The sequence below is a fragment of the Pan paniscus genome, chromosome 11 (assembly GCF_029289425.2).
Source record: "Pan paniscus chromosome 11, NHGRI_mPanPan1-v2.0_pri, whole genome shotgun sequence".
Lineage (NCBI taxonomy): Eukaryota > Metazoa > Chordata > Mammalia > Primates > Hominidae > Pan > Pan paniscus.
The window spans coordinates 24,898,868-24,916,925 of record NC_073260.2 but is presented as its reverse complement, the minus strand read 5'-3'; the positions used below and the strand labels follow the sequence as shown (position 1 = coordinate 24,916,925).

The window sequence follows — 18,058 nt, the reverse complement described above, 5'->3', positions numbered from 1 at the left end:
TGTTCATGTATTAAATGATGTTATTAATGTCCGCCACAGGGCTACCGGTAGGATGAAATAAAAGTGTACCTAACATGTTGAGTACAGTGCCTGATTCATAATAACTGGTTAATAAATGGCAACTGCTATCATTATGATTAATTTCAAATGCTAGTCTATCTCCGTTGTCCTTAAAGGAACAAAGGAGGTTTTGTGGTCCATTCTTTGGTGGGGTTTGAAGCTGGGGGGCAGGTGCAAAGAAATAAGAGAGATCCGAAGATAAACTCTCAAAGGGCTGTTAGCCCCCACTGGGGGAGTGGGAAGGTGCCAGGTTCCACGGGGCCTTCCCAGGGCAAATGCTGAGAACCTGCCTGACCCCCCAAGTGCTTCTCCACTTAGGGCAGTGCCGTCCTGACATCCCCCGCCCCAGACTCAAACCAGGCGCTTCAGGAGCTAAGTGGGCTGAGCAGCTGGAAGCAAAGCAAAAGGCACATTTTTTCTCCAGGGAAGCTCTGCACAGCAGCAAGGAGCCCTATTTACAAATAAAACCTTTTCTTGGCTCCACTGCCCACATAGCCAAGCCCCTTTATTCCATTTCAATATGCCTAATTCCACTGAAAGTGCATTGGCAATAAACAGAATTAATCAGTCCTGGATGCCCAAGTGAGTGTAGGCAGGTGTTAGCATATCCAAGGGGCCTTGGAGGGGAAAGTACAATAAACGGCAGGAATATAAAATGCTTTACTGCGGAGGGGATTGAAGATAGAAAGGACTTTACTGAAGGCGGGCATTTTATGAGCAAATAAAGCCTTTGATTGCCTGCAACTGAGAGGCAAACTAAAGTGAGTGGAAACTTCTACGGAATATTTTTTCTCTGCCTTGTTTCCGAATGGAAATTGCTTTATTGTTGCTGTTTTTAAGATTATAAAAGGAATATTTACTCCATTCAGACGCCGCCTAAGGACATAAATAAAGTGAAAATCATCCCTCATCTTACCACCTGAGATAACCAGTGTTGACACTGTGGTGTGTGTCTGGCATAGATGTTTCTCTATGCATATTTTTGCATTCATATAGAATACAGATGAAATCCTGTTAGCTATGTGGTTTTGCAGCCCGCGTTTCCCACTTAATAACAGCCCACGGACATCCTTCCACATTAATAACTGCAGATCTTGATCATCGTCTTTTCACAGCTGCACAGTCTTGGGTGAATTACATCTCCTGTGCGATCAGGCTGTTTCCTCAGCAGCATTGCCCAGGCATCTTCTCCCCACCTGGCTTTCCACGTTCAGCCACATGGGCCTTCCTCTGCACACTGGAACACTTCTTTCCACTTCAGGGACTTGGCATTTGCTGTTCTTTCTGCTTGGAATTCTCACTTCCTCTTTCACATAATTAGTTTTGTTCTCTTTTAAATTTCAACCGAAATGCTTCCTCCTCCAGGAAGTCTTCCCAGATATCCAAGACCAGGGTTGGTCTCCCCTGGCGTACACTCAATTGGTTCCATGTGCTTTGCCATCTTGGTATTATTACAATTGTAACTAAATACACAGTTGTGTAATTTGTTTTTGTTTTTCTTACTAGAATATAAGCTGAGGAGGTCAGAGACTGTGTCTGTCTTGCTCAGAAGCTGCAAAGTACAGTGTTAGCTTAAAAGAGTCATGAGTATATATACTCACAGACTAAATGGAAAGAGGAAAAGCAAGGGAGAGCCACAAACACATGCTTACATGGAATGTCCACATCCTTCCACGCAAAAGAGGGATCTATCAGCTGGTTACTGGTTTTGGCATCTCTTTGTAAATATGAAAACTATAGGTGAAACAGAGTGAAGAACATTCCTGGTGTCTGGGCACCCTCTTTGTGCTGGCTGCCAGGAAGCTCAGAGCCAAGTCTGTGTCCCGCCTGTAGCTGGGTCTGTCCCACAGAGCAGGGTGTTCTGGAATATCACTCATCCAGGCTTCATCTCTTTTCCTGTCCCCCATTTTCCTTCGCCCCAATTTCCTCCACTCATTCAAAATTTTTGCTCTATGTAAAGAGAACTCTCTGCAACTTTTCAGGCCAGGAAACTGTACAGATCTAGGAGAAGTTCTCGGAGATCATCTAGCCCAAGTGTCCAAGCAGGGAGACTGAGGCCCAGGGAGAGGAAGGACATGCCCACCTTCACACAGCCGGTCAGTGGAGGCCCCAGGGCTCCTGTCCTTCCCTGCTCAAGGCAACCCCAGGCTCTGTCAGGCCTCGGTTTAAATAACAGCTCTGATAACAGAAAGAATTTGATCTTGGGCAACTCAGTTTAAATCTATAAGTCTTGGTTTCTTCAGCAGTAAACCGAGGACTGACAGGCACTATACCATAGTAGTTAAGAACGTGGACTCGGAGTTTGCTGGAGTGAGTTAAAATCTCAGCTCTAGCACTTAGCTGGGTGGCCTTGGACAAGTTGCTTAACATTGCTCCTAAATCTATCATCTATAAATTGGCGAGAAGAACATTCTTTTTTAAAATATATCATTGCAAAAATTGTGTAATAATGAATAAGAAGTATTTAGCTCAGTATGTGACATAGTAACTGCTCAATAAAAGGGTAAGAGGATAATAAAAAACACCACTCATCAGTAATCAGAGAGAGAGGGCGAGATGCTCAGTGCTCTCAGGCCAAGACCTAATGTGTTGTCTCTCTGGAATGCTCCCTCTCTCCCTTTCTCTTAATGTGGATTTAATCAGAGGGTACTCACCACCAACAACGTTACGTAAGCTGGTCATGCATTTATGTCACCAAGGACACTATGGCACCACACAACACCTCTCAAGGAGGGACCAGAGGAAAACTGTTCTGAGGCCTCAGAAGGAGGAATAACTAGGCTTTTCAAACACAGCTGGTCTGTTTTCCTCTTACAGACATCACTGACTTGCTTCACTCTCTGTGTTGGCTGCCAGGAAGCTCAGAGCCAAGTCTGTGTCCTGCCTGTAGCTGGGTCTGAACCCCCATGCAGCAGGTGTTCTGGGAAATCACTCATCCTGCTTCATCTCTTTTCCTCTGCCCCCATTTTCCTTCTCCCCAGTCTCCTCCACCTATTCAAAATCTTTACTCTGTGTTTAGAAACTGTCTCTAATCTTTACGTTTTTGGGGAAAATAAATGGCATTTAAACTTCATACAGACTAAATGCAATGTGGTATGCTGGATTCACTGGATCCTGGAACAGAAAAAAGACATGAGTGGAGAAACTGTGAATAAGGCCTGTAGTTTGTTTAACAATATTGTACTGATGTTAGTTTCTCGGTCTTGACAAATATACCACGGTTATACATGATGTCAACATTAGAGGAAGCTGGGTGAAGGATAAACAGGAACTCTCGGCAACTTTTCACTAAGTCTAAAATTATTCCAACATAAATTTATTAAATAAAAATTCCATACAGAATATTGTCAGATTATTTCCCCCTGGAGTCCCAACAAAGCATCACTCCTACCTGCTAAAAGCAAAGCAAGCACCTAGATTCAACACGTTTCAGAATCAACTAGACCTGGCCGACACCGTGGAACATCTCCTACCCATCTGGCTGGCCTGGATATGTGCACAGTTCTAGAACCAGACTCCTCATTCCTGGATGGGAATCCTGACTTTCCCTCTCATTGGCTGTGCAACTCTCCGAGCCTCACCTACTGAGCCTGTAAAATGGTGCTCACCAAAGGGTAAATGCTTGAGGGGATGGATACCCCATTCTCCACAATGTGATTATAACACACTGCATGCCTGTATCTAAACATCTCATGTATCCCACAAATGTACACACCTACTATGCACCCACAAAAATTAAAAATAAAGACATAAAATGGTGCTCACAACAGAACCTACTTTCACGGGAGTATCATGAGGTCAAACAAGTTAATGACAAAGCACTTGGAAGAGCATCTGGGAAAGAAGACACACGATCCATGTAAATTACCATGTCTATAACAATGATGATAATGATGTTTGTCTGAGTCAATCTGGGCTGCTATAACAAAGTACCATAGACTGGGTGGCTTATAAGCAACAGAAATTTACGTCTCACAGTTTTGGAGGTTGGAAGTCCAAGATCAAGACGCCAGCAGGTTCAGTGTCTGGTGAGGGCCCACTTCCTGGTTCATAGACTGTGCCTTCTTACTGTGTCCTCATGTGGTGGAAGGGGCGAGGCAGTTCTTGGAGCCTCTTTTATAAGGGCACTAATCCCATTCGTGGGGCTCCACCCTCATGACCTAATCATCTCCCAAAGGCCCCACCTCCTAATACTATCAGCTTGTGGGTAAGGATTTCAATGCATGAATTTTGGAGGAACACAATCTGTGGCAATGTTTACTATAATAATAAGAATTCCCCATTTGATCTTTGCAATAACCCTGAGAAAGGAATGTTACCTATTATTATTATATAGTAAAGGGAAGCAAGGTTAAACAAGTTAATGATGTAAAACACTTGGAAGAGTAACTGGGAAAGGGGAGACATGGTAGATGTTATGTCCATAATGATGATGATGATGATGATGTCTGTCTGTCCCTTTGGGCTGCTATAACAAAGTACCATAGACTAGGTAGCTTATAAACAACAGAAATTTATGTCTCACAGTTTTAGAGGCTGGGAAATCAAAGATCAAGATGCCAGCAGGTTCAGTGTTTGGTGAGGGCTTACGTAGTGTTATTATACAGGAAAGGGAAGCCCAGACAGGTGGAGGGACTCTCCAAGATCACACAGCTATGAAAGCAAAAGCAGCAAAACTGGGACTTGAACCTAGTCTTCCCTACTGCAAACCCGGAGCTCTTCCCACAATGCCTGTTTCCTAAGAGAACCTGACAGACGTATCGTCTCTGTACTCCAGCCTGTCTGCCATGACGTGGCTTGGTAGCCACATGTGACCTTTTCTTCTTGTCTGCATGGAAAATGAAATCTCCCGATATTAGGGCATGCAAGGAAGGCCCTTTGTTACAAAGATACAACCTCATCATGTGCTTCATTCCCCTGGCTTTGCACACAGACTAGGCATCCATCTAGTCAGTCACCAACAGTCAGACACGCATGGTCCTTTGGCCAGCCACTCCCATCCTTCCCCTTTACCCATCCCTCTCTCTCACACTCCCCATGGCCTGGCTCAAAGGCCACCTGTGCCATGGTCACCACTCCACATCACTGCTGCTGTGGCATCCCTGGCATCAGGATTTAGCCCAAACACATGGTGCTCTTTAATTTGGTGATTGGTGTCCTGGGTCCAGCGTCCCCGTGAGCAGTCTTGTCTCTCTGAGCAAGTTCCCGGGCTACCCTGCAGCGTGCTAAGTGAGGGCTTTGAAATTCAGACTGCTTAAGTTCAAAGTCTGCTCCGCAACCCACCAGTTGTGTGGCCTGGGACAAGTCAGTTTAACCTCTCTATGTCTCAGTTTCCCCAACTGGAAAATGTGGGTAGTAATACCCTACCCCTCAGGGTCACGTGAGGAGTCAACTAGATGACATGTGAAAAGTGGACCACAGACGCTGGGCACACAGTTAGCCCTCTTTAAAATGGGAGCCAGTAATACCATTTCGATAACTGCTGGTTGTCTGGATTGAATGCCAGGCCTGAAGCTGCCCAGGGCACCCCCAACCCAGCTTATCACTTTCTCTCCTCTTCCCTCTCCACGCATCGTAACAAACCCTGAGGTCAGGGCCACCACAGGCCATCAGCAGTGTTTGCAAAACAGCAGCACGACAAGTTCGCGCTGGCCTGCTGCCCACACTGCGTAGGCGGCCACCCCGCTGCTGCTGTGAGCTGTGAATTTAGAGGTACAGCAGCCAGGGAGGGCTCCCCAGCTGGGACCAGTCCTCAAGGTGGGGTGCTGATTGCTCTGCTGGAGGTCTATTTAAAATCAGCAGCAAAGAGCTCCATGCACAGAGTTTTCCCTCCCTCAGGCCCTCCCTCACCTTGAGCCCGCTGCCTTCTGCTTCAGAGCCTGGGTCCACGCCAGTGATGTAAATGCCAAGGCCGTACTCAGCTCCCCCACGGATCGTGAGGCCCAGGGACCGGCCGTCCCCCAGCACCAGGTTCACCTGTCAGAGGGAGAGGATAACATTAGAGGGACTGGAGGAGCCATCCCTTCCGGGGACAGCAGGCTGCAGAGCCCCCTCTCGTACTTTGAAGAGCGCATCTTATCCGGCTGGCAAGGAGGCCCAGGCCAAGGCTTGGAAGATACCCTAGAACATTCCAGTTCCTGCCCCAGCTCTGCCTCTGACTTGATGGGTGACCTTGAGGAAGCCCCTCACCCCCTCTTGGTCACAGTTGCAAGTGTAGTGGGGGGAAGGTGCTGAGTGAGATGGCCTCCGGGATCCCCTCAGGGCCAACACCCGGGACTACTCAGACACTTCGCTCATGTTCTTCACGCCACAGTGGCCACGTTCACCTGAGGCTTCAGTCAGGGGGTGACTGTTTGCGCCCCGGGGTCTCAATTAGGCTCCATCTGCCCTCCTTAGGATCAAGGCTCAGGCCAGGTCAGGGAAGCCACCACCCTGCTTCCCCAGGGGTCTCCTGTCACCTCAGGGGTCTCCTGTCACCTCAGGGGTCTCCCGTCACCTCAGGGGTCTGCCTCCCCAGGGGTCTCCTATCATCTCAGGGGTCTCCTGTCACCCCAGGGGTCTCCTGTCACCTCAGGGGTCTCCTGCCTCCCCAGGGGTCTCCTGTCACCCCAGGGATCTCTTATCACCTCAGGGGTCTCCTGTCACCTCAGGGTTTTCCTGTCACCCCAGGGTTCTCCTGTCACCTCAGGGGTCTCCTGTCACCCCAGGGGTCTCCTGTCACCCCAGGGGTCTCCTGTCACCTAAGGGTCTCCTATCACTTCAGGAGTCTCCTATTTCTCCTGGGGTCTCCTGCCTCCCCAGGAGTCTCCTATCACCTGGGGGGGTCTATTTCTCCTGACGTCTGCTGTCTCCCTGGGGGTCTTCTGCTCTGCCATCCATCCTGAGGGACCATGATGGTCCCTGGCTCTACATACATAGGGTGCACGCACTAAATGCAGTCCCAGTGGGGGGCTTGGAGATGAGACAGACACAGTCCTGCTCCTGAGGGGCCCGCAGTCTAGTGGTACGGACAGTCAACATGCCTTCACAGTACAGTGCGAGCAGTGCATGACAAAGTGGCTCGAGGGCCACATGGGTGCAGAGAAGGGGCAGTGGTCCTGACTGGCGTGGGGGGTGCTTCCTGGAGAAAGTGGCATCTCTGATGAGAAGGGAGAGTGAGCGAGAGTCAGCCGGCGGTGGGGAAGGGAAAATGGAACATTCCAGAATGTGGGACGGCTCAAGTCAGTGCTCAGGAGAGTAAGCCCTGCCCGGAAGGAGGTGAGTCGCAGTGGCCACAGCAGGTGCTGGGGGACAGGGTGGGGCTCGCGAGGACAGGCAAGGGGTGGCTGCGGGCAGATTCTAGAACGGTTCCTAATCCATGAGGGAAGCTGCAGGAACATGCAGGTTAAGTGTGTCTCGGGTATGAAAGAGGGATTCATGGAAAAGAAAGCAGGGGACCAGAATAGCTGAAACCTAGCCCAAAGAGACAAGAAACACCTGGCCACAAGACCCAGTGACAGGTAAGGGATCCAAAGAGAGCAGAGTGTGACTGCCCACGGGACAGGGAGCGGTGGGGGAACCTTCAGGCACCAGGAAAGACACATTTCATTAGGGAAAGCCATCCAACCAGATTTCTATTTCGGAAGTTATTCGTCCAAGAGTTATCAAGTGTTCTGTGCCCTTTAAATGTGTTATCTCATTGAATTCTTCAACCACCTTGGGCAGAGGTGGTGAACAAGAGAGACTCAAGTCCCAGCTTCCCAGGGGAGGGCACAGCTGTGTGACCTTGAGCAAGTTACTTAACCTCTCTGTGCCTCAGCCTCCTCACCTGAAAATGAGGATGACAATAATATCTGCCTGTCTTATAAGGTTACCATGAAGAAGATCAAATTAAGAGACAAGTGAGAGCATGTGGCCACTCTCTGGCCCCCAGCAGATGCTCAATAAGTATTAGCTACTGTTGGTTCTGTTGCACACATGACAAGTCTTCTTGGGAAACCTGACAATGTCACACAGTCGCAGCCAACTCGTGGCCAAGTCAGACCTGGGTTCTGTCCACCTCTGAAACTCCGAACTCTTTAATTTGCTGCTTCTCTCTGGGACCCTATCTGGGACCACTGCTTGGGAACAAAAAGCAGTGGCTTTGCTCCTATTGGTTGCCAAATGATGTCAGGAAAGAGTCCAATAGACAGTGACTCTCCAGGGTTTGGTTCCAAGATGGCAGACTCTGCGGTTTGTCAGGGTGGTCTATCCCATGTGGGACGGTGCCAGGAGGGCACTGCTCTGTGGGATGGGCCCAGCTGCCTTAGTCCAGGACCAGCCCCAGTTTGCTCCTCAGACAGAATGACCACATTAGTAAGGAGGGCCCTGGTGAGGCCCACAGGGCTCTGCAGGGAGCAAGCAGGAGACCCACATGCAGCCACTGGTTAGACAGATGTTCTGGAAACAGCAGGCTCTGCGGACACTTGAGGTCAGACTTGGGAACAGTAACCCAGCCCCCATGATCTGACCCATCCTGCCCCAGTACTGTGCCAGCTCCAAGGCTTGAGCAGATCTGAGGGGACCTGGGTTCAAGGCCCACCCTGGTCCCTTGTCACAGGCAGCTCTGCATATTTGGGAGGAAACCGCATGGTGGTTAATGCATGTTCAGGCTCCGGAGCCAGACTGCCAACTTGCTAGGTGTGTGGCCCCGGCCAAGTTGCTTCACCTCTCTGTGCCTCAGTTTCCTCATCTAGAAAATGGGGAAACCAGTCACGCTCACTTCCTTGGGCTGCTGTGAGGGATGAATGGGTCCATTTGTGTAGAGTGCGTAGGGTCGTGGCTGGCACAGGGAAGCACTAGAAAACAGTGGCTGTCGTTATCCTCACAGTGGCATCTCAGCCAAGCCAGCAGGTGCGACCTGGAAAGCAGGTGTGGCCTTCCTGAGGGGAGATGATGACTGTGGGCTGCTGTGCAGGCCGGGACGACCATGTGGACATGAGCCAGGCTGGAGTTCCATCTAAATGCTTTCGAGCCTGGAGTCTGTGCTAGGCCTTGTGCTGGGTCACTCCAGAAGCTCAGGAGTCACCGGGTGGTAAGAGAATGCTGAGAGGAAAGAACAAGGCCACCCAGGACGGGACACTGCTCCCCCTCCAGGACCAAGGCGCTCCTCCCCAGGGCAGCGAGTCTCTCCTCAAGAACTGCCCTAGGCCAAGGGAGCACCTCACCAGGGTCACAACCCTCCCTGGAGGCAGCTCTGTGGCTAGTGGCTGATGGCGGTGGGTAAAAGCCAGCCCCTGCCTCAATTCTGGACACCTCTGCAGGCCATCCCAGCTCCAGAGCTCCCTGTGGGACCTGCCGAGATCCGTGCTGAGAGGGCACGGCAGCCCTGCCCTGTGTCCCTCACTCCTTTGCCAGTGTTGACCCCAGGGCACTGCCGCCGCTGTAACAAATCACCACAGTCAGAGCCTAAGAGCAACACAGATTTGTTATCTGACAGTTTGGGAGGTTGGAAGTATAAAGTGTGCCAAAAGGACCACACTTCTCCTAGAGGCTCCGGAGGAGAACCCGCTTCCTTGCCTCTTCCAGCTTCTAGGGGCCACCTGCATTCCTTGGTTCATGGCCCCATCCTCCATCTTCAAGGCTGGCAGCACAGCATCTTCCAATCAGTTGCTCTCTGCTTTTTGCATCACGTCTCCCTTTCTCTGACCTCCTGATTACATCTTACAAGGACCCCTGTGATGACACGGGGCCCACCCAGACAATCCCCCATGTCAAGACCATCACATAGTCACATCTGCAACATCCCTTTTGCTATATAAGGGTTCCACTCACAGGTTCCAGAGAGGAGGAGGTGGACACCTTCAGACTTGAGGATACACTTATAATCCTTCTTCAGGCAAATCTTTGTCTCAGAGTCTATTCCCAGGAGCCCAGCCAAAGGCAGAGCTCCCCAGAAATACGACCAATGAGACTTGAAGGCTGGGGCGGGGTGGGGAGGCAGCCAGGGACAGAAGAGGGAAGATGCCATTCCAGGAGCAACAGCATGTGCTAAGCCCACACACAGGACAGCGTGCAGCCCCGAAGAGTCACCACACGGGTCCTGTATGGCCAGAGTGTGGCAGGAGAGTGGGGGAAATGGCTGAGATTCACCTCCCTGGTGAGGGTGCCATGAGCCAGGCTAAGAGGCTGGGCTATGAGCAGGACAGTGACAGGCTCCAAAGTGGACTACAGGAAGACTCCTGGAAACGGGAAGCAGGAGAGGGGTGACTTTGTAGAGATCCCCCATGAGAAGTGGTGGTCTTACGATGGTGGTGATGTAGGAGGAAGGTGGGGTTCAGATCAGGGACAGAACAGAGAGGCTGGCTGAGGACACAGTAGGCAGCTCCTGCCTTGATCCCCATTCCTGCCACGCCTGGCAGAGCCCCCCCTCCATGCTGCACCTTAAGGCCTTGGAACAAGCCAGGCCCGGCCTGGGGTCTACACACCCAGGATCTAGCCCAGCTCCTTGGGTGACCTGCAGTCAGTCCCCCGCCCCACCCCACCCCACCGCCGCCCCCACCCCGGGGCCCTTCCAGCTCCAGGACATGAAGATCCCAGCAGGGAGAGAGCCAAGAGAAGCTTGGGCGTCTTTGCAGTCAAGCCCAGGAACACGCAGATGGCAGCCCATGTCTGCAGCAGCCCACTCTGAATACTAAGGATGAAAACAAACCTCCCCACCTCCCCGCCACCTCCCCATAAATTCTTTACATCAGAATAAAATGAGTCTTTATCACAGAACTGTAATAACAGTTCTATCAAGCACAGGGTAATCTGCCTCCATCACTTGCTGAAAATTCAACCACCATTTGGCATGAATCGGAATTCATCTATGGGAAAGCAAATGACACTGTAAGAAGCAGCCTGGCCCAGTGAAAATAACACCACTACTGCTAATAATATTAATAGAATAATAACTCACAAAATTGGTCACCAAATGTACTGTTTCCTATGTCCCAGGCACCGTACTCAGCACTTTATATGCATTACCTCATTGAATCCTCACTCCTCCTCTATGGTTTTGTTGTTCCCCACTTTCCAGATGAGGAAACTGAGGCTCAACTCTCACTGAGGGGTGAAATGATGGGGCTAAGATTCACATACCCAGCCGCTTGGCCTGCCTGCAGTGCCTGGGCATTTAACCAATGCACCACACTGCCTCTCACCGGCCTGAGTTCAAGTCTTGGTTCTGCCCCTCACTCTTGGGCACCCTTGGGAAAAGCCCTGTTGCTTCTCGGATCTTCAGTTGCCCAGTCTATAAAAAGAATTGTGCAACCTGCCGGGGGCCAGCACTGCCTGTGGCCAAGCCAGCAGCCATCTCCCTTCCTGCCTTGCCACGGAGCCTCGACTAGGTCCAAGAGGCAGCCGGAGCAGCTCCAGGAGATGACACCAGCCTAGGTTATCCATTCCCTTATACCAGGAACTGGAATGCATGTAGGTAATTCTGGGCCAGTTTTGGCCAAGAGGCATGGTGGGGGATGTCTGCTAGGGGATTCTGGGTAAGATTCTCCACTCTGAAAAGACAGGAACACAGGAAGAGAAGGGCCTCCTGCTCCCTCCACCCACTCTGCTTTGGGCACAGTTGTGAGAGGCTGTGATGGCAGGAGCAGTGGCTGCCATCTTGCAGCTGTGAAGCAATGAGCCCAAGGCAAGAGCCAACAACAGGAAGGAGAGACTCACTCCCTAGCAAACCAGAGCTCGGGCTGCCCAGCCCTACACCTCTGAAGAGTACAGTGAACACCTGAATGTGTGTGCTCCTAAAATACAGGCTTTCTGTGATCCACAGCCAAAAGCACCCCTAACTGATAGTGCCATCCAGGGCTGCTGTGAGGATGAGGATGCGTGGGCTCCCAACTTCCACCCTTGCTCCTGCCATCTACCCTCCATCCAGTAGCCTGGACAGTCCGGCTGGAACCTCATATGCACCTGGTCCCTCCTCTGCTCAAAGCTCTGCCATGGCAGCCATCTCACTCAGAGGAAAGTCCCCAGACTCGGCCTGGTTGCCCATGCCTGCTGCCTCACTCCTCTGTAATCTCACAGGTCTTGCTGCTGCTCCTCAAGAGGCCCTGCTCACCTGCCTGAGGCCTCCAGACACCTGGAGCACTCTGCCCAGATAGGATAGATCCGTGTATGATCATTTCCTCGTCAGCTTCAGACCCTTTCTTTTGTCACCTTCTTAGTGAGGCCGTCCCTGCCCCTTCTCTTAACACTGCCCCACGCACACACCACCCTCCCATGCCCTTTCCTTGCTTGGTTCCCCCTCGTTTTACAATAGACTGTATATTGTTTCTTTTCATGCCCGTCACGGTCCCCCCACAACACACTAGAGCGTCAGCCCTTGACAGCGGCCAAGGTGTTGTCTGTTCTTTGTTCACTGCTGTATCCCCAGTACACACAGCAGGCCCATTATAGGTACTTGGTACATATTTTGGGGGAAAATACCAGTACCTAGTCAGCATTTAGTAACTGATGGTTGTTGCTGGAATTCATTACTATGTCCAGGCACTGTGCTCTGTGCTTATAAGCCTTGATTATTAATCCTCGAAACAGCCTCACATGGCTGGCGTGACCATCCTCCAATCATGGATGGGGAAGCTTAAGTGACTCATCCAAGGTTAAGTGGCTTGCCCAAGGTCACACAGTCAGGAAGTTTCAAAAACAAGCTTCAAACCCAGTGCTGCTGAGCCCAAAGCCCCTGCTCCTTGTGTTCCAGGCTTGTAGCAGCCTGAGCCGAAGGGCAAGTCCCATCTTGTTTCTGTGGCTGCTAGAGACACATGAGCTTGGCGGAGCGGCTGCTTCTGCTGCAGCAGGGTCTAACTGCTCACTGCAGAGTAGGGGACCGTGGGACAGGGACACTGCAGTGGAATAAGACTTAGGAGGTTCTCAATAAAGCTCATGGGCAAATGACCGGGGAGGGGTGAAAGGGGCATCTGAGTTCTACAAATAGCTGTTCCTGCCCGCATCATTCCTCCGAGCAGATTCCAGATGCTGACCAAGATGACTGGTGCTGTGTGCAGGCAGGCTCTGCTGTCTCTCCTGGATGGAGCCACCACTGTGGCTGTGCGAGGGCCAGACCCAAAGAGCCAGAGCCAGGGGACACTGAAGGGACCAGGCATAAGCCTGAGATATGAGCCTGACCTGTCCCAGCCACTCTCTAGCTGTATGACCTGGGATAATTCATGCAGGCTCTCCAGGCCTCCATTTTCATCTCTGGAAAATCAGAATAATGACACTATCTGTAAGTATTTTATAGGACTTGCCTGCCAGTCAAATGATTCTACAAAACCACAGTGAAATCTGAAAACTGCAGTGAAGAGATAAGCCCCTGGGAAGCTGTGCTTCTATCACTCTGGATACTGGTTCATCGCCACATTAACAACCCCATCTCCAATAAATATGGGTGATAGAAGTGTAAGTGTGGTACGTGGAAGCAATAGAAGCAGGAGACGCAGGCCGCCTTCTGAAAGCCCATCTGTGAGTTTCTGTTGGATGCTCTGCAAGGGCCCCAGGCTGAGCCATGACACCTTCACAGTCAGAACTCAAGAACAGGTGATCAGTCCTGCAGCTCAGACTGGATCCTCTAGCCTGCAGAAGGCACGGAGAAGGGAAGGCGCCTGCCTCAGAGGAGGGTCTGGAAACATCATGCTTATTCCCTCCACCCCAAAGACCCCACGGCAACACACTCGCTCTCCCATCCCGATGCAGCCTCCTCCCCTGGGTCTTCCTTCCTTCTCTCCTGCCACCTCTGGCCCTGTAAGCTGATTCAAGCCATCCTCCATTTCAAGCCATTTCAAAGAAATGAGTTCACCCCACTCAACTTAGGAACAATCTCATCCTGAATATGCACACAGGAGAGAGTACTGGAACCTTCCCCCAAGGTTCATTTTCCACCTTTGAAGTTCACTGTGACTAAAACAAGAAACATCATTACTGGCTCCAGAAGTTCTTTGTGTTTTTACTTAGCCACTCTCACCCCTCTTGAAAACGAGCTTTGCACACCTTCTTTTTCATGGTCTTGCTAAAGGTCTTTGCATACCTAGAATTGATTTTGCCTTGCCCTCTTCCCTCACCAGCTAAGAGAATGCCCAGCAAGTCTCTGTTGTCTACAGAAAAAAAGTGTCCCCCACCCACACACATTCCCAGCCCAGCATCTCAGCCTACAGGAGCTAACTCCATTCTACTTCTCCAACCTTGTTTCACAGCCAAAGGAATCGCTTAGGAGCTGTCTTGCTCTCTCTAACCTCTGGATATTGTCATGCTGTTCCCTCTGTCTGGGTCACCCTTCCCTTCCACTGCCACATGTCCAAACCTAAAATGCTGCCTCCTCCAGGAAGCCTTCCCCAATTTCTCTAGTGGGCAGGACCTCCCTTCTCTGCACACTACAGCACTCTCCCTGTCCCTTTCAGAGGACATGTATCACATTTATACCTCATAGAATGTGCCGGAACAAGTCCTGTGCCACAAACTTGCCTCCTCACACTGGGGAGGTGAAATAGGGGAATGGTTAGGATCAAGAGCTTAAAAAGACGCAGAATTGACCCTGCCCCTGGACACCGCCACGTCCCTGCTGTGACCTTCAGCACTGTCATCACGTTGCTAAGGCATCACATAAAGGCCCAAAGTGAAGACAGATCAGGAAAAAACTCATACTACCTCACACCCACGAGGACAGCTACTCTCAAAACAACAGAATAACAGGTGCTGGCCAGGATGTGGAGGAAGAGGAACCCTGGTGCACTGTTGGTGGGAATGTAACATGGTGCAGACACTAGGGAAAACAGTATGGTGGTTCCTCCAAAAATTAAAAATACAACCACCATATGCTCCAGCAAGCCCACTTTGGGGTATGTATCCAAAAAAATTAAAAGTAAGCAGAACCAAGGTTTGAACCCAGGCAGCCTGGGACCCAAGGTCTTACCATCCCTGCCACACTGACGCTATCCCACTTAGCCGCCCCCCATGACAAATTGATTCTAGTTTATGAGAGCGATAGAGGCTGCGGGTTAGAACAACATGGGAAGCCATACAGTGAGCACTCTGCACCCTGCCTCGTTCACTTCTGAGGATTTGACAGTGATTTAAGAGCAGCCACGTCTGACTCCCTGAGCACTACATCTGTTCTTCCCTCTGTACTTTGTCTTCAGCCTCACGGGACAGGTCTCATACCACAGCACAGAGAAGGACACTCCTGAAAAGGGCTATAAAACTATAACCAGCTCCAGGGGATGGCATAAGGATTTTCAGGGGTAACTTGGCTACATGTGTGATTTTTATGCCACTATTGCCCTGAGAACCCACTTCCTGAGAGGTATACTTCCTCTGTGGAGGTTATGGTTACGAGTCCAAGAGTCTGGCCGTGGCTTTTTGGACTATCAGAAGATGGGACCAGGCTGCTGGAGAGAAGAGAATCAGACCCCACCAGGCCCCTTACCCAGGATCCAGCAGCCAGGGATCCAGAGACATCAGCCCATGCCCCTTCCCAATAGGGAAATGGGGTTTCCACACTGCGTCAGGAAGAGGAGGAACAGGGAGGAGGGTAGACGCGCCAGTCTGGGGCTGTGGAATCTGGGACGGCCTCTCTCTGGGATGGTTCAGGGTGTCTCCTGCCTCCTTCGGTATCTGGGTCCTCCCTGGAGAATGATTCATGCAGCCTCCACCTCTGCATTATTTTATTCTTGAGACAGGAGCTCACTCTGTTGCTTAGGATAGGGTACAATGGGGCAATCACAGCTCACTGAAGCCTGAATCTCCTGGGCTCAGGTGATCCTCCCATCTCAGCCTCCCAAGTAGCTGGGACCACAGACACATGCCATCATACCCGGCTAATTTTTTAAAAAATACTTGTAGAGACAAGGTCTCACTACGTTGCCTAGGCTGATCTCAAACTCCTGCGCTCAAGCAACCCTCCTGCCTCAGCCTCCCAAAGAGCTGGGATTACAGGTGTGAGCCACTGTGCCCAGCCCCACATTCTTATATGAGTTATTCTGAGAGTCCCAGAGGCACCTTACCTAACCCCCACCCTCCCATCTGCTCAATCCTTGCAGACACTGGCTTCAGTATTACTTCAGGGCCTTTGCACATGCTGTCCTTGCTGCTTGGGATTTTCAGTCCCCGAATGGCACATGGCAGCTCCTTCTCCCTCTCTAGGTCTCAGCTCGGAAGCCATCTCCTCAGAGAAGTCCTCCCTGATCACCTCATCCAAAACAGCCCGTACCTCTTTGGCACTTTCTACCCGGCTCCTGATTTCACTTCCTCCCATCAGTTTGCACTGTCTTAATTATCTTGCTCACTGGTGCTCATTTTGGGATTATTGTCTCACTCTTCCCACCACCTCCAAACTCTGGATGCTTCCCAAGAGCAGGGCCCCAGTGCTCTTGTCCACTCCCATAACATTGTCAGGCACCCAGGTGCTCAGCAAACACTAGGAGACGTGCTGGCTGGGCTGTGGTTGCCACAGCGCTGAGCCTCAGGTTCCTCATCTGCAAAATGGGGAGGACGACACCTACCTCCCAGTGTGGCTGCGAGGAGGACTCAGGAAGACACTGTGAGCACAGGGCTGGGCACACAAGGGCTCTCCATCAATGATAAGCTCAACTCACCCCATGCCCTGCATAGAAAAGGGGCTGAGAAAAAGATAAAACAAGTTCTGTGCCCAACACTAGACAGCTGCCCTTGATCATGACTCAATAACCACTGGCAGCATTCTCTCAAGATTGTCAGAGAACAAGTTCCCTGGTGGGGAGAGGGTACGAGCCCACCCAGCCCTGGCAACCTTGACGCGGCCCGGGCTGCTGTGGTGCATACCAACAAGCTACCTGCTGCCGCTTGCCTCCAATAGAAGCTGCTGTGATCTCTGCCGCGTCCTGCATATTGACGTTTGAGCAAAGAACACAAAACACATTAAATAAATGTTACAGTCTTATCGACAGGAAAAGGAGAGCTGAGAAAGAGTTTCCAGAGGCATGGCACTTGGCTCGGAGCCCCAAGCCATGTGGCCTCCTGGCAGTCAATGTTAATGTCCTACACACCAGGGAGCTGCCTGCAGGAGCTACGTTCTTGGTTCCAGGAGTAACCAAGGGGTGCAATGCAAACAGCACCCAGAGAGAAGGGTAAGACATCAGGGACCATTTCAGCCTTCCTGTGTTTCAAGAAACAGTCCAGGTCTGGGGTCAGGAGGGCTCCATAGGGGACATCTATTGGTGTCCCTGCCCCCTTCTGCAAGTTAGAACACCCCACAGTGCTTTGGGCAACCGCCCCTCTCCCACTGGCTACAGTCTTGGTGGTCTTGTCAATCAAAGTCCCTAGACATCCCTGCCAGCCCGTGAGGTGCTCCCTCATTGGGAATCTTCAGGGGAAGGACACTGAGAGCAGAATGGTGGACATCCCCCTACTGCAGGCTGCACCCTGAGATTCTCGGCTTCAATTCTGGGACTGCCCCTGTCCTTCCAGTACATCCCTGCTCTGTAAAATGGCCAGGGCTGGTTTCTGTTACTTACGCCCAAGATCCACACTGCACAAGATTCCCTGTGGAGCAGCAATCCTGGCCACATTCCTGGCAGCTATGTGTGGCCATGCATCTGGGTCTAGGCCAGTGGGAAGTTTGGTGATCTTGAAATTAAAGAGATGCCTCTCTTCCCCTTTCCTGGGAGGTAGAAAGGGGACCTGATGTGGCCCAGCTTCAACCACGAGAAGGGGCAACACCCTGGGGAATGGAAGATGGAGGGAATCTGGGTCCCAGGATAAGTCCTGGAGCAGAACTGTCCCCCAGATGAGACTGTCCCTCTATTCTGTTACATGACGGAGAAAAAAAAAACCTCTCATTTAAATCACAGTATTCAGCCGGGCATGGTGGTGCATGCCTGTAATCCCAGCTACTCAGGAGGCTGAGGCACAAGAATTGCTTGAACCCTGGAGGCAGAGGTTGCAGTGAGCCAAGATCTCGTGACCGCATTCCAGCCTGGGCGACAGAGTGAGACTCTGTCTCCAAATAGATAAGTAAACC

At 51.1% G+C, this 18,058-nt stretch overlaps 1 protein-coding gene across 4 annotated transcripts in view; it reads right to left on the bottom strand.

The window, feature by feature from the left end:
• WHRN (whirlin) overlaps nucleotides 1-18,058 on the bottom strand; it is a 109,225-nt gene that overhangs the window by 58,207 nt on the left and 32,960 nt on the right. For 3 of the 4 annotated variants that reach the window (XM_014346270.4, XM_063593926.1, XM_034928919.3), the window contains exon 3: nucleotides 5,911-6,036. The exons of the other annotated variant lie outside the window; for it this stretch is intronic. In XM_014346270.4, the coding sequence (XP_014201756.2) occupies nucleotides 5,911-6,036 (126 nt within the window). The remainder of the gene's footprint in view (nucleotides 1-5,910; nucleotides 6,037-18,058) is intronic. 4 annotated transcript variants of the gene reach the window in all.